Source organism: Leopardus geoffroyi, chromosome A1 (genome assembly GCF_018350155.1).
Source record: "Leopardus geoffroyi isolate Oge1 chromosome A1, O.geoffroyi_Oge1_pat1.0, whole genome shotgun sequence".
Taxonomy (NCBI): Eukaryota; Metazoa; Chordata; class Mammalia; order Carnivora; family Felidae; genus Leopardus; species Leopardus geoffroyi.
The window spans coordinates 147262136-147278148 of record NC_059326.1 but is presented as its reverse complement, the minus strand read 5'-3'; the positions used below and the strand labels follow the sequence as shown (position 1 = coordinate 147278148).

General features: G+C 36.9%; 1 protein-coding gene across 2 annotated transcripts in view; it reads left to right on the top strand.

The window, feature by feature from the left end:
* EDIL3 (EGF like repeats and discoidin domains 3) overlaps nucleotides 1-16013 on the top strand; it is a 416894-nt gene that overhangs the window by 270169 nt on the left and 130712 nt on the right. For both annotated transcript variants that reach the window (XM_045497268.1, XM_045497260.1), the window contains one exon: nucleotides 333-514. In XM_045497268.1, the coding sequence (XP_045353224.1) occupies nucleotides 333-514 (182 nt within the window). The remainder of the gene's footprint in view (nucleotides 1-332; nucleotides 515-16013) is intronic.

Here is a 16013-nt window from a genome sequence, read left to right as displayed (position 1 = left end):
AATGAGGTATGCTAATTTCTGAAAATGTAAACTATGATGTAGGTCCTTTAAGGGCATTGCACTTTGGTTGATGTGATCAACAGCCCAGGGATGACAGTGCATAATGCAGAGTCATAACGCAGGAAGGCAGTATCTATTGAGGTGCCACACTCAAAGCAAAGGAAGAAAAGAGTGTCATCAGGAGAAAGAATCATTTCCTTCATGAGGAGTTCCAAAAGCATGATGGTACAAAATAAATTCATTTAAAAAATATCTCCCATCAAATCTAACAGCCACATTTTAAATGTGGATTATTTCTAATACATTCACAATTTTTCCTGATTTGTTCCCAGAATGCTCAGGCCCATTGGGAATCGAAGGTGGAATCATATCAAATCAGCAAATCACAGCTTCCTCTACCCACCGAGCTCTTTTTGGACTCCAGAAATGGTATCCCTACTATGCACGTCTCAATAAGAAGGGGCTTATAAATGCATGGACAGCTGCAGAAAATGACAGATGGCCATGGATTCAGGTAACACATGGGATGGGACAAGGTGACTGCCAAGGAATGACCAGAGTCATTTCAGAAAGAATACAATTCAGACTTTTCTTCATGGTGACAGAGGACAGGATGATTCAGCTGAGTCCAAATTGGCTATGAAATCTGAAACTGTGTGATATATGTATGTTGACTGTAAAGTGTGTTGAGGGTTAAAAATGTTGAAATTCTTGGGGTATAAATATTGCTATTTTTTTTTTATGTGAGAGATAGCACATGCAGTGCCTGAAAGCCAGGGAGGGGCAGAGTGAGAGGGAGGGAGAGATTCTTAAGCCAGTTCCAGGCTCAAAGCGAAAGGAACTCTATTTCACCACTGTGAGATTATGACATGAGCCGAAATCAAGAGCTTAAACAGCTGAGCCACCCAGGCTCCCCTAGAAGGTTTCCACATAGGCCACATGTTAACATTTGGCCACAACTTTTGACAATTCAAGAAAATAAAAAATGCATGTTTTCTCTCTCTGTCTTAGAAGTGGTTTCACATGCACAGAACATATAATGTACAGATTAGATAACGCAAATACCAAAAATGTCTTCAGCACCCTCTTTCAATAGCTGAGGGTTTTTCAACTCATACTCTTTTATTAATTATCATCAGCCAGCTACTTTTTAAACAGAAAAAAAACATGATATACCAAGATCATAAGTGATTTCCCTAAAATGGGATGGATGGTAATAATACCAGCACATTGTATTTTATCCAGTTAAATGCTTTCTGAGGACTTACCTTAAGTAAGTAATATGTAAGTAAACTACACATTAGGAAGACAGAAAAGATGATTAAAGCATGATTTCTGTGTAAGATTATACCCCTGTTGGGGAGAGCACATTAATAACATGTAACAAGTCATTGAGTGTGTGCTGAAGAGAAGGAATATCCAGTATACCGTGGGTTTAGTGGAAGAAATAATTATCAAGAGAAAGCCTATGGGAGAATAGCTTTTTAGGTGGGCCTTGGAAAATGCCTTTCAATGGAGACTAAAAGCCTACAGAGCAGCATGATCAAAGATGCTAGGTGAGAATCTGGGGAACATCATATAGAAAATCATGACTTGTGTATAAGTTGCTAGAGGAACATGTTCAAATTTAGCGAGTGAGGTAAGTGTGCCTTAGGATTCACACATACTAAAAAGTTTGGGGCTTTTTCCATGGAGCTATTACAGAATTTTGATTTAAGTAGTTGAGCGATTTTGTTTACTATGTATTTGGAGTCAGAGGTAATTTTTAACATGGAAATCCATGATTTGACATTATTAGGTGCAATGTACAGGCATTGATTTACGGGAATTTAGTAGAATGAAAAGTTGATCTATGGCCAGGTAACATGATTTCCATACCTTAGGAACTGGGCCAAAATCCCCTTCAGATTTTTCCTTTGTTCAGGTTTCTTGTGAATTCTTACATATCCTATATATATTTCTTTAATTATATGGCTCCATGTGTTTAACAGGTATTGTTTTGTTTGATGAATTTATTTTTGCGTGCATTTGCAGAAATTGCTTCTTAGATTACACATGATTTTTCTAATCTGTAGCTACATGTGCAAAGAGAATTCCAGATAGTGGAAATGGCACATTTATACACTTTTGATCCCAAGCTAATGAATATACAATTAAGGTTTAAAATAGAGAACAAAAATGCCTATATTTTATTGTTAAAAATCATTGCAGAGACCATTTTTTTAAATATCAGCTTAGTTGCCTGTTATGAAATGCATTTGTGGGATTGTAGTCATGATAAAGCTTTAGAAATTAAAATTAATAGCAAAAATTGCACAACACTGTGAGACAATGTCACTAGATTGCATCTGGGTTTGGCAAATTATGTTTGAGAGCTTCAGTCATTGCCATGTTTTAATAAACCACAATAACATCCTTTTGCGGTATTTTTACTGAAAAACACCTTATTAATATTTCAGTCCTGACTTTTCACTTTATTTTGTCCCACTTTATTGCCTACCTTAACTTTACACATCATTCTGCCTTCCAAAGTACAAATCAACTTTAAGTTCTCTTTATCCCACTAGTTATAAGTGGAAATAACCTCAATGGAATAGGACAGTGGTTGACCTTTAGAGAAATTTAGATTAAACATAACTTTATCAACTTAACTAAAATAATTAAATACCTCTTTTAAGGGGATAAAATTATTATTATTATTAGTTTGCTTTTAGTCTGAAGGTGATAGTGAACTCTCACAGAAAAACAATACAGGCACATAAAAAGTCTTTTAAAAATATTTTTAAGTTAAATTAGTTAACATATACTGTAGTATTGTTTCAAGAGTAGGATTTAGTGATTCCTAACTTACATATAACACCCAGTGCTCATCCCAACAAGTGCCCTCCTTAACACCCATCATGCATTTAGCCCATCGTCCACCTAGCACCCATCCAGCAACCCTCAGTTTGTTCTCTGTATTTAAGAGTTTCTTAAGGTTTGCCTCCCTCTCTGCTTTTCTTATCGTTCCATCCCTTCCCCTAGGGTCATCTGTTGTTTCTTAAATTCCACATATGAGTAAAATCATATAATATTTGTCTTTCTCTGACTGACTTATTTCACTTAACATTACACTCTAGTTCCATCCACGTTGTTGCAAATGGCAAGATTTCATTGTTTATGATCACTAAGTAATATTCCATTGTGTATATATATGCCATCTCTTCTTTATCCATTAATCAGTTGATGGACATTTGAGCTCTTTCTATAATTTGGCTATTGTTGATGGGGCTGCTATAAACATGGGATTCATGTGCCCATTTGGTAAAGACCTAGTAGTGCAATTGCTGTACATCAGTAATTCTAGTTTTAATTTTTTGAGGAACCTCCATACTGTTTTCCAGAGTGGCTGCACCAGTCTGCATTCCCACCAACAATGCAAAAGTGTTCCCCTTTCTCTGCATGCTCTCCAATTCTATTGTTTTCTGAGTTGATAATTTTAGCCATTCTGACAGGTGTGAAGTGTTATCTCATTTGGGTTTGATTTCTGTTTCCCTGATGATGAGTGATGTTGAACATTTTTTCATGTGATGTTAGCCATCTGAATGTCTTCTTTGGAAAAGTGTCTGTTCATGTCTTTTGCCCATTTCTTTACTGGATTCTTTGTGTGTTGGGTGTTGAATTGGGTAAGTTCTTTATAAATTTTGGATACTAACCCTTTATCCAATATGTCCTTCACAAATATCTTCTCCCGTTCCATCAGTTGCTTTATAGTTTTGTTTGTTGATTGTTTCCTTCGCTGTGCAGAAGCCTTTTATCTTGATTAAAGATAGATTGATTTTTTTTTGCTTTTGATTCCCTTGCCTCGAGAGACATGTCTAGTAAGAAGTTACTACAACCAAGTTCAAAGAGGTTACTGCCTGTGTTCTCTTCTAGGATTTTGATGGTTTCCTGTCTTACACTTAGATCTTTATTCATTTTGAATTTATTTTTGTGTATTGTGTAAGAAAGTGACCAAGTTTCATTCTTCTGCATGTCGCTGACCAATTTTCCCAGCACCATTTGTTGAATAGACTGTTTTTTTCCATTGGATAGTCTTTCCTGCTTTGTTGAAGATTAGTTGGCCATACATTTGTGGGTCCATTTCTGGGTGCTTTATTCTGTCCCATTAATATATGTGTCTGTTTTTGTGCCAGTACCATATTGTCTTGATGATTATAGCTTTGTATATTACAGCTTGAAGTCTGGAATCGTGATGCCTCCAGCTACAGTTTTCTTTTTCAACATTACTTTGGCTATTCAGGGTCTTTTCTGGTTGCATACACATTGTAGAATTGTTTGTTCTAGCTCTATGAAGAATGCTAGTGTTATTTTGATAGGGATTGCATTGAATGTGTAGATTGCTTCAGGTAGTATAGATATTTTAACCATATATGTTCTTCCAATTCATGAACATGGAATGTTTTCCATTTCTTTGTGTCCTCTTCAATTTCTTTCATAAGTGTTCTATAGTTTTAAGCATACAGGTAATTTACATCTTTGGTTAGGTTTATTCCTAGATAATTTTTGGTTTTGGTGCAATTGCAAATAGGATCAATTCTTCAATTTCTCTTTCTGCTGCTCCACTGCTGATGTATAGAAATGCAACCAATTTCTGTACATTGATTTTGTATGCTGTGACTTTGCTAAATTCATTTATCAATTCTAGCAGTTTTTTGATGGAGTTTTTTGAGTTTTCCACGTATTGTGTCATCTGTGAAGAGAGAAAGTTTGACTTCCTCCTTGCCAGTTTGTATGCCTTATAATTTTTTTGTTGTCTGATTGCTGAGGCTGGGACTTAGAGTACTATGTTGAACAACAGTGGTGAGAGTGGACATTCCTGACCTTTGGGAGAAAGCTCTCAGTTTTTCCCCATTGAGGATGATATTAGCTATGGGTCTTTTGTAGATGGCCTTATGATCTTGAGGTATGTTCCTCATATCCCTACTTTCTTGATAATTTTTGTTAAGAAAGGATGCTATGTTTTGCCAGATGCTTTGCATCTGTTGAGAGGATCATATGGTTTTCATCCTTTCTTTTATTAATGTGGTGTACCACACTAATTGATTTGTGAATATTGAACCAGCTCTGCAGCCCAAGAATATCCCCACTTGCTCATGATGCATGATTCTTTTAATGTGTTGTTGAATTTGATTTGCTAGTATCTTGTTGAGAATTTTTGCATCTCAGTTCATCATGGGTATTGACCTGTAATTCTCCTTTTTAGTGGGGTCTTTTATGTTTTTTTAATCAAGGTAATGCTGGCTTTAGAATGATTTTGAAAACTTTCCTTTCATTTCCATTTTGTGGAACAGTTTGAGAAGAATAGGTATTAATACTTCTTTAAATGTCTGGTAGAATTCCTCTGGGAAGCCATCTGGCCTAGGACTTTTGTTTGTTGGGAGATCTTTGATTACTTCCAATTTCTTTTCTGGTTATGGATTTGTTCATATTTTCTATTTCTTCCTTTCTCAGTTTTGGTGGTTTATGTGTTTTTAGGAATTTGTCCATTTCTTCCAGATTGCCCAGTTTGTTGGCATATAACTTTTCCCTAGTATCCTCTTATAATTTCTTTTATTTCTGTGGTGTTGTTTATTTATTTTTATTTTTTTAACGTTTATTTTTTGAGAGACAGAGAGATGTAGAGCATGAGCAGGGGAGGTGCAGAGAGGAAGAGACACAGAATCTCTCTCTCTCTCTCTCTCTCTCTCTCTCTCTCTCAAAAATAAATAAACATTAAAAAAATTTTTTAATCTAGTTTTTCTGATATAAGTGTGGCTCTTTTGGCTTTTTTTTTTTTTTTGATTTCTGTTAGCATGAATAATGATTCTCCATCCTCATTTTCAGTGTGCTGGTGTCTTTAGGTCTAAAATGACTCTCTTGTTAGCCCCATATAGATGGGTCTTCTTTTTTTTTTTAATCAATTCTGATACCCTATGTCTTTTGATTGGAGCATTTAGTCCATTTACATTCAGAGTGATTATTGAAAGATATGAATTTAGTGCCATTGTTTTACCTGTAGCGTTGGTGTTTCTGGTGATGTTCTATGGTCCTTTGTTGTCTTTGTTGCTTTGGTCTTCTTTTTTATTCTCCACTCAGAGAATCCCCCTTAAAATTTCTTACAGGATTGGTTTAGTGGTCACAAACTTCTTTAGTGTTTCTTTGTCTGGGAAAGTCCTTATCTCTCCTTCTATTCTGAATGACAGCCTTGCTGGATAAAGAATTCTTGCCTGCATATTTTCCCCTTCAGCACATTGAATATTTCTTGCCACTCCCTTCTGGCCTGCCAAGTTTCAGTGGACAGGTCTGCTACTACTGTATGTGTCTGCCCTTCTGGGTTAAGGATCTTTTGTCCCTAGCTGCTTTCAGAATTCTCTCTTTATCTTTGTATTTTGCAAGTTTCACTATGATATGTTGTGGTATTGACCTGTTTTTGTTGATTTTGAGGGGAGTTCTCTGTGCCTCTTGGACTTGAATGTCTATTTCTTTCTATTTCCCCAGATTAGGGAAGTTCTCAGCTATAATTTGTTCAAATAAATCTGCCACCCTTTTTTTCCACTCTTGTTCTTCTGGGTCTCCTATGATACAGATATTGTTTTGTTTCATAGAATCACTTAGTTCACTAAGTCTCCCCTCATATTTCCTTTCCCTCTTTTACTCAGCTTCATTATTTTCCATAATTTTATCTTCTATTTCACCTATTCTCTCCTCTCTTTCTTCAATCCTCATTGTCATTGTATCCAGTTTGTTTTGGTTCTCAATTACAGCACTTTTTATTTCATACTAACTTATTCTTAGGTCTTTGATCTTTGCAGAAAGTGTTCACTGGTGTCTTCTATATCTTTTTTTCAAGCCCAGCTAGTAGTCTTATGACTGTTGTTCTAAATTCTTGTTCAGACATATTGCTTATATCTGTTTTGAGCAAGTCCCTGGCTATGATTTCTTCTTGACCTTTCTTTTGGGGAAAATTTCTCTGCATTGTCATTTAGGCTAAATTTCTGTCTTTTGTGTGTTTCAAAAGATTTTTATGTTTCCTGTACCTGAGAGTAATGCTATATTAAAAAGGGGCCATACACTGTCCTCTTTAATGCCACTAGGTCTGGTATTTCAGCAAATGTTTCTGATACTCTCTGCTGTTGCATTTTGATTGTTCTTTCCCAATCATCAGTCCTCTGCAGCACCCCTCTTTGCTTGCAGTGGGGGGTGTTTGCTTTGTTCGATGTGCTTTGATTTGTTTGTTAGGATAACCCTGGAAAAAAAGGGGATAAAAGCCTGATTCCTACCCCCCCCCAAAAAAAAAAAAACAGAAAAAGAAAAGGAATGAAAAAAAAGAGAGAATCAAAAACTGTAAGGCTAATTCCAAAGAAAAGGGAAGAGAAAGAAAGAAAGAAAGAAAGAAAGAAAGAAAGAAAGAAAGATTTAAGCCTTATCTGAGAGAGAGAGAGAGAGAGAGAAAGGAAATTAAAGAAACAAAGAAGAAAGTATAAGCCTGATTCCAGAAGAAGAAGAAGAAGAAGAAGAGGATGAAGAAGAAGAAGTGGAGGAGGAGGAGGAGGAGGAGGAGAAGGAGGAGGAAGAAGAGGAGGAACGGGGGGGTGGGGGGAGAAGGAGAAGGAAGAAAGAAGAATGAAGGAAGAAGAAGAAGAGAGAAAAGTAAGCCTGGTCTGTTTCCATGAGAACTGTGGGTGTCGTTTTCAAGCACTCGATTTTCAGTGTGCTTGGTGCATGGAGGATGCTGGCTGTGCTGGTCTTGAGGAGAGGCTCAGTGTGCAGTCTCACAGTCAGTCTCACCCCAGTAAATAAGCGGTTGCCACACACAGGGGGGTCATTGTTTGGTGTAACTGGGTCCCACCTCCACAGCGGCCACAGTGCTGCTTTCTGGAGTCCCACCATGTTGGTCTTGAGGGGAAAATGGTGCCACCGCAATCTCTCGTCCACAGACAAGAGATCTCACACCCCATCCTGTTCGTGCAGCCCTCACAGAATACTGAGGGCAGTCAGTTCTCCCTTTGTGGTTTTTCTTTTGGCATGTGGCTGGGATTCAAAACTTGAAGTCTTAAAGGACCCAGCACAACAGGGACCCACCCTCTCCTCTGAAACAGAGCCTCTCCATGCTGTGTCTTAGGTCCTTTGTCCCAGAACAGTCCCACACCTGTGCAGTGTGCAGAATCTGTGGTGTAGCACTGATAAAAGCAGCAACAAGGCTGTATTTCCTCTGGATGCCTCTGTCCCCTGCTGCTGAAAAGCCTCTTGCTGGTGCCTGCAGGGTTTTTGTCCTTGGGGAGGCAATATACTCTCTTTCAAAAGTACTCCAGGAAGGGGAATGACCTCTCTCAATGTGTCCCAGAGATCTCTACACCACACTATGCCCTCTGGGACCACCTTCCCTCTCCCCAGGAGTGTGTGCTACAGCTCCACTGTGGAGAAAGTTGCACATTTCCAAAACCTCAGAATTGGAACTCCAAATGCTATTTGCAAAAATATCTGAACACCCAATACTTCTCACTCCCCTGTCTGTGGTCTAGAGAGGTTTTCCTCTTGTACAAAACCTATGATACCCTCAACCCCTTTTTCTCTCCCTTTTGTCTGTCCACAAAAAGGGTTCCCTCCCCTCTGTGGCACTGCCGTTTTCTCTCCCCCAATTCACTTCCACGCACCTCACAACTGCTACGCTGTCTCCCTCCAACCTTGGAGACCCTTCTTCCGGTCCTCAGAACAATTTCCCGGGTTTTCCAACTGATCTGACCTCAATACAGCTGTGTTTGAGGGACGAGGAAATTAGCCAAAAAGTCTTATAGTAAGGAAGCCAAAAAAGCCCAAAAAGGCTTTTATATTAGATGAAACAGTCTTGTGTATAATGGAGGAAAACTGAAAACTCACAACTGTCATTTAAGAAGTGTTTCGAGATTACATTCAAAGTTATTATGTTATTGTATTCTTTAATAACATCTTATTTCCTAAGTAATTTTTTAAAAGAAAAAGTGTATCCCTTTCTTAAAGGAAAATCATATCTAAGAGACTCTGGGAAGTCTACTCGTGTACGTGTACCAGATTTTCTGTTTGAACATTATTAACTTCCCTTGTCACTTCATTCTTTTGTTTATACTCAGTACTTCAAATGAAACATTTGAGTACTTTGCTTAAACTCACTTATAATGAGCACAGTATCCCCCTAATCTTTCAGGTGTATGACACACATACACTAATTAGTATTCAATTCCATTTTCTTCCGTGTCTTGGTGAAATAAAAACTGAAATTGCCATTTTAAATGTACACACCCAGTGGGCAATTATTGAGAGCTCCACAATGTTTATAATTGCTTTTGGATTTAAAGGGTTAGTGCAGTAAATACAGTTAAACAAAACTTTTTTCTCCCCATTTTTGTTTTTCTGATCTTATATTCCTTACCTATATATTTTTTCCAACTAATAAATAACCACCACGTTAAATACTGACTACTTCTTTAACATCTTGGAATGTCAGTTTTTCTTTCTGACTAATGTATTTGAAATAGCAACTTTGCACAATTATGGAAATATGTCTTATCATATAGGTTATCATATAAAAATGTATAAGTTTATTTAATTCTTCTGGGCACTTTGTTAGCTGATGAAGGCCTCTGAAAATGACCATTTTACTTATTTTTAAAGATAATTATTTTATATTCCGTATTTTTCTTTTATAGATACATCGGTAATTTTTTTTTTTTAATTTCTGAGGTGATTTTGTTTCATGTATATACATTCTTTCTAGATTGCATGTACATTATATTTTCATCTAGTCATTTATTCATCCAAGCAGCAAACATTTACTAAATGAATGTCTACTCTGTAGTCTCTGTTCTATTAGGCACTAGAAGGAAGACAGCAGTGGCCTTCAAGATGTTCTGAATCTAGGATATAGAAAAGTGAGCAGCGTAGACATAACAAGATATTATATATACCCTGGTCTTACATCATCTGCTAACCATTTCATTTGAACAGTAATATTTTATTATATTCAGCCTATTCTAATAAAACTTTTGTTAAATGGAAAAACTAATTTAGCATAGCATTTACAGAATATGAGAAGACGAATTGCCATTACACTAGGTATTACATAGCTATATTATTACATACTCCTCTGTGTGATGGGTATACCAAAGCAAAGCCATGATTTTCCTTTGAGAGTTAATCTGTCAGTAGTTGTGTCAGTACAAGTATTTTACCACTGAGAAAAATAGGTTTGGATCTTTCCCTTTTAAGTAAATTTAAGTAAGGGAAAATTCTAATTTTCCCTTAGAAAATGTGAATATAACCTTAATATGTTTCCTCTCTATATGCCACAAAGTTTGTGTGTGGGGTGGGGGTGAGAGATAGTTACTTCTCACACTTCAATATGCACAGGAATTGTTTGAGTCGCTGGGTAAAAACAGAAGCTTCTGATTGCCTCTCACAACTGCAGCAGGTCATTCTCAGACCACACTGAAAAAACATGTCTCATGAGCTCATAAAGCCTGGATTTGTCCTGCCCCAGAAACATTAATAAATAAATAAAATTAAAATAACACTTTTGTTTGATGATCTGGGCACTTTGCTTTTTGGAGCCGCAAGTAGTGATAACTGCATGGGTAGGAAAGGAAAGAATAGTGAAGGAAAATGAGGAGGGATAGCAGGAAATATGTGACCCACAAAAGGTCTCCTAGCTGGATGGAGGCAGAACCACGTTAGATATCCTAGCCAGAAGTGCACCCAGCTTTAGCAGCAACTCATAAAAAGCATTATCCATTAGGCATAAGGATTTTATGTCTTTATTAGTCATAAAGAATTTTCAGCAATTACCGTCCCTAAATGGCTATAGATTCTTTGCTGTTAGAAAATTTAAAATATCCCAAAGCAAGCCCATCTGAGTTTTGCATTTCAAACCAAATAATAGTTAATGCGAAATACATGGACCCCAGTCAGATTTATGTGAGCACAAGTTGTGTTACAGATTTACATTTCTGGAGTACACATTCCTTGTCTTTTTTTAACTTTGTGAACAGTGGGATTTAAAATGCCGCAAAAAAAAAAAGCAGAGTAATCATCTATTTCATTTCAAAAGCCTGTATATAATGTGTGTGAAAACTCTTTTGGTACTTATAGACAGCTGGAGCTCCTTGAGGCATAAAAATCATTTTTAAAAACATAGATTTTAAGAGGTAGATTTTCCTTTTATTTTCAGATTGTTTTCTAGTTACAGAACCTGAATTGCATTGACTCTAATCCATCTTCACTAGTTCTTAATTCAAGTAAAACATGTTTTAGCCAGTTTTTTCTCCTTAAAAAAGCTACCTTCTTAGATACACTGCTTTCATACTAAACACCTCTCTAAGGCTAATTACATCTAAACATTAATATACTACTCCTTCTAGTGATCTCTTTCTATAAACAGTCATCCTAAATGAAAATTTACTTTTTTTTCTTTGTTTATTAGAGCTAAGCTTCATCCACAGCTGTGGGTGTTTTAAGTTACTTTTTTTTAATTTTTAAAAACAAACAGATACTTAGCATTAAGTAAAAATGACTTGATACATCCATACTGAAAAATAATGTTTACTCTGTTTGGTCATTTATGACATTTATACTAGTCTTAAGGCACACTTCTTGCTGATGAACTTTAAAGGATGTGTGTTGGATCTTAAGTCCAGATTCTAGGAGTTATGGAATATATGATTAACCATATAGCAAATGTTCTCTAATTTAAAAGGAGCTACATCTGGAATCTCTTCTCTAAGCTGCTTCCTCTCTGACTTTGCAGCACCCAGGGCCTCACTGACCCGGATTTCTTGCTGTTCCTCATGTGTATCTGGCTGTTTTCTGCTGCCGTACTTAGGCCCATACATTTCCTGTTTCATCTGTTGACCAGCTACCAGTCTTCTTTGGATTCACATCCTTAATTCCATTCTGTATAAAGTAATTCCTGGAATTTCTACTTTTTATCTCCAAAGATAGAAGTGATCACACTGTTCTTTTTTTCCACTCTGCCCACTATATGTTTCCGTCACTAGCAGCTAACATTCTTTATGGTCACTGTTTACCTTTCTCTCTCCTCCTATACTGTAAGTCACTTAAAAGTAAGAATTACACCTGGTACCTGGGTGGCTCAGTTGGTTCAGCGTCCAACTTGAACTCATGTCACAGTCTCACGGTTCAAGGGTTCGGGCCCCACATCAGGCTCTGTGCTGACAGCTTCAGTTTCTGTGACATCTTCTCTCTGCCCCCTTGACTGCTCATGCTCTGTCTCTCTCTGTCTGAAAATAAGTAAAATACAAAAAAAAAAAAAATTCTTAAAAGAGTAGGAATTATACCTGATTAGGTCTATTTCCATAGCACCTTGAATAGTAATTAAAAAAAAAAAAAACCTGTTAGATAGATGCAGATAATTTATTGATAGAAGAATAAAGAATGTGGAGCAAAATAGACGGAAGAGAATATTTATTTTCACATGGTAATTATACTGCTCTGAGTGGTACTAGGAGTGTCCAGACAAGTCAGTTCACCTTCTATGTTCAGATGTTATAAATGGTCACTTGAACCGTGCCATCTTAGCACACTTCCTTTGGTGCCATATGCGATACATTTATCCACAGTGTAGGTAATGCCTCACCCATCTGGGCAACACAGGAACCAGAATTTCTGTAAAGCCCGATGACCCATACCTTCCTCTGTAATCACTGCAAACCCCCTTTATAAGCAACATCAGACAGACATGGGTAATATTTGTAAGGTGTTCTCCGGAAACAATTAAGGCTGCTAACTAAGCCTTTAATGCCAAACACCAAAATTTTCATCTTCTCCTACCCTATTTAAGTTTTTCCTGAAAAATGCAAAATATTAACTGTTTGTTTTAGCTTCTTGCACATTTTTTATAAATTTGTGATTATGTTCACACAAAAATTTGAAACTTTAGAGAGTAACTGTTGTTAAAGTAACCATATCTTCTCTTTCTAAGATGAATTTGCCCTAGTTAAAAAAAGTGGTTTTAAAATACTAGTATCACTCTAGCTTATGTAATTTGTAATTTTTATTTACCCACAAGAAATGTCAAAAACATACAAACATGCCTTCTTACTATTATTCATAAAATATAGAATGTATAGAGTTATTGGAAATTGTATTAATGCATTTTTTTTAGCATCTGTTGGACTCTGAGTAGATAATTCAGTGAACCACCCCTACATAAAAGACTGTTTCATTGAATTTGCTGCACATTTTTAGCCATGCGGAAAACATGTCCAGCTTAACTTTTGTACTTACAAAGGTTAAGATTTTAAGTGCCTTGTAGTTCCCTCAGTTCCCATTATCTTGTGACTATTACCACAGTGATTTTATAGTTTTTGATACTGTTGAAAGTGAAATAGAGATAATCTGAATTAATTGAAAATAACGACTTGCTATTGTCATGAAAAAAAAAGAATACTCAAAGTTTAGAATCTCTGGTTTTACAATTTAACTTGATCACGTTGATGGCAAACTTACTCTGGTTCCCTCTTCATACCTCCCCACATGACCATCTAGCCTGCCTCTGGGCTGTCTCTTCCCATTTCTGACACATAGGAGAGAAGAAGGGTAATACTCTGACTTCCACTCCACTTTCAGAGTTTCTTACTGTAGCTTTTCTCTTATATTGTTTGACATGCTCCTCACTATTCCTGTGATTGTGAATCCATCTTAACCAAAGGTGTTAAACCTGCCTATGGGAAATGCTGTTTATGAATTAGAATCAGCCATGGCCTCAATGTAACAATTGTTCCTCAGAGGGCAAGGGCAGAGAGGGTCTGCAGGATGCCTGTCCTGAGTCCTGAGAGGTGAGAAATGCAGAGAAGCAGGGGGAAAAGTAAGAGTTTGAGCTAAAGGTGTGATTGTCTCTTCATGTTTATCTTCTGGGAACCGGTGGAATTACTGTTTGGATTGGGCTGAAGGAATCCCTTATTTTCACTGTAGACACTGAACAAATTTGTTCTGCCCCAACGCCTCACTGAAAACCCCCTTGTTTTGAAAATGTGACCAAGTACCGAGCCACCTAACCTGATTCTGAAAGCTTTATTTTCTTGAGACAGTAATTAATTTGGAACCATTTCGGTTTGGGGGACGTTGTTGTTTAAAACTAGCTGAATGTGGTTAGACCTAAGTGCAGAAAAAAGTCACTGTATTCACCTATACTTAGGTTACAAGTGAGTCTCATTAGCCATAGTATCTTGTATTAACTTCAAGTTAATCTCACAATTAGCACTGTGTGCTATTACAGTTGCTTTACATATATTGACAATGTATTTCCAGGTAATTGATATTGTCTTATCCCCATTATTCAGATGGGGAAATCTAGGCACAGAAAGGGAAGTTGTCCAAATTTACTGAAATAGTAAGTTGCATGGTTGGGATGTAAACACGGGCAGCTTGTGTGAGGCCAGCGCTAAACCGTTCATATCCTCTGTACTATCCTTTCTTTGACAACTCTTGGAAGTTCTCTTTTCCTTTTTTTTGAAGGATGGGCACTGCTAGTGGGCATGGGGGAGTCTACCATTTTCTTAAGGCCTTATAAAATAATTGTTGTATCCTATAAAATTTATATTTGCCCAGAAGCAAGCAAACACCTCTAGCCTGGGGCAGTAGTTGTCAAAATCCAACTACATAAAAATTACCTGGAGAGCTGTTTAACACGGTCCTCATCCTTAGACTTTCTAAATCAGTAGATCAGAGTTGGGACCTAGGGCACTACATGGTGAGCAGACACCCCAGGTGGATTCTGGTATTGTCGATCCTGAGAAAAAAGGAGTAATCACAATCTAGTGTGAGAGACATACCCTCTCTTATATGTGCCCTTTCACTCTTAGAAACAACTGAAATAAATTCAAATATCAGGGAACAGTATATTGTTCTTCAAAATGAGACATCGATGTGAAACATTTTAAAATACTGAATGGCATCAAGACATCACAAATCCAAGACCGAACCACCTAAACTGCTTTAGTGATATTTTATTATTAACTTGCCTATATCAGTGTATGCCATGAGTAGAATCCGCATTCTTCCATGAACTAGGTATAGTAATGCTTAATTGTTTTCAAAGGATTTTTGTCTGTAACATGAAGCCTTCAATAATTAAGTCATAATTAAATAGTAAAAGGATTATAAAAATATCCACATCCTGTAAGATGAGGCTTTAAATGATTTATTATTAAATCCTCAGCTGGGTCTTAGGAGTCTTTAAGGAAGAAATATTTATTTTCCATGCAACCAGAATATAATGAAAACATCAAAAAGCCATTTACATTTTAATTATTAAAGGTGAATTTAGCATATTCACCGTTTTTGAGGATGATGTTAAGGAAGTTATTCCAGACAGAGAGAACAGAATGAATAAAATCACAAGGGAACTGGAGGGAACACAAGGTCCAGCAGGGACCAGTCTTTACTGAAGAGATGGGTCTACGTAGGGGGAATAGGAGGGTAAAAGTCTGCAAAAGTAAGGAGACACCAGAATGTGAAAATACATTAGTGTCAAACGAGGTGGCACTTGATGGTTATTGAAGGGTTTTCAGCAGGGTATTGACACTGTCAGAACTAGAGTTCAGTAAGATGAGCTGTCAGTGGGATGTGTTATGAGTACCCAACACAACGCCGAGTAGTTAGGAGACAGTAAAGTTTCATCAAGTGAACATTGTGCTGAATGCAGAGGCAAGCCTAGAAGCAGGCACACCACTTAGGAGGTTTTTATAGCTAACTGCCCAAGGAGAACCTGAATTACACTGGCAGATGTTGAAATAAAAATAAGAGATTAAATTGTAAGAGGGCTTGAGGGCGCAGCACTGACAATTGATTGAATTGTGTGTTAGGGGAGAGGAGGAAGAACAAAAAAACAAACATTAAATTCCAAAGTTTTGAGCTTGAGTGAGATTTTGGTACCATTTATAGAAATATAGAGGTCAGGAAAAGGAGTTGGTATTGTTGGAAAATGCTGAATATATTTTGGG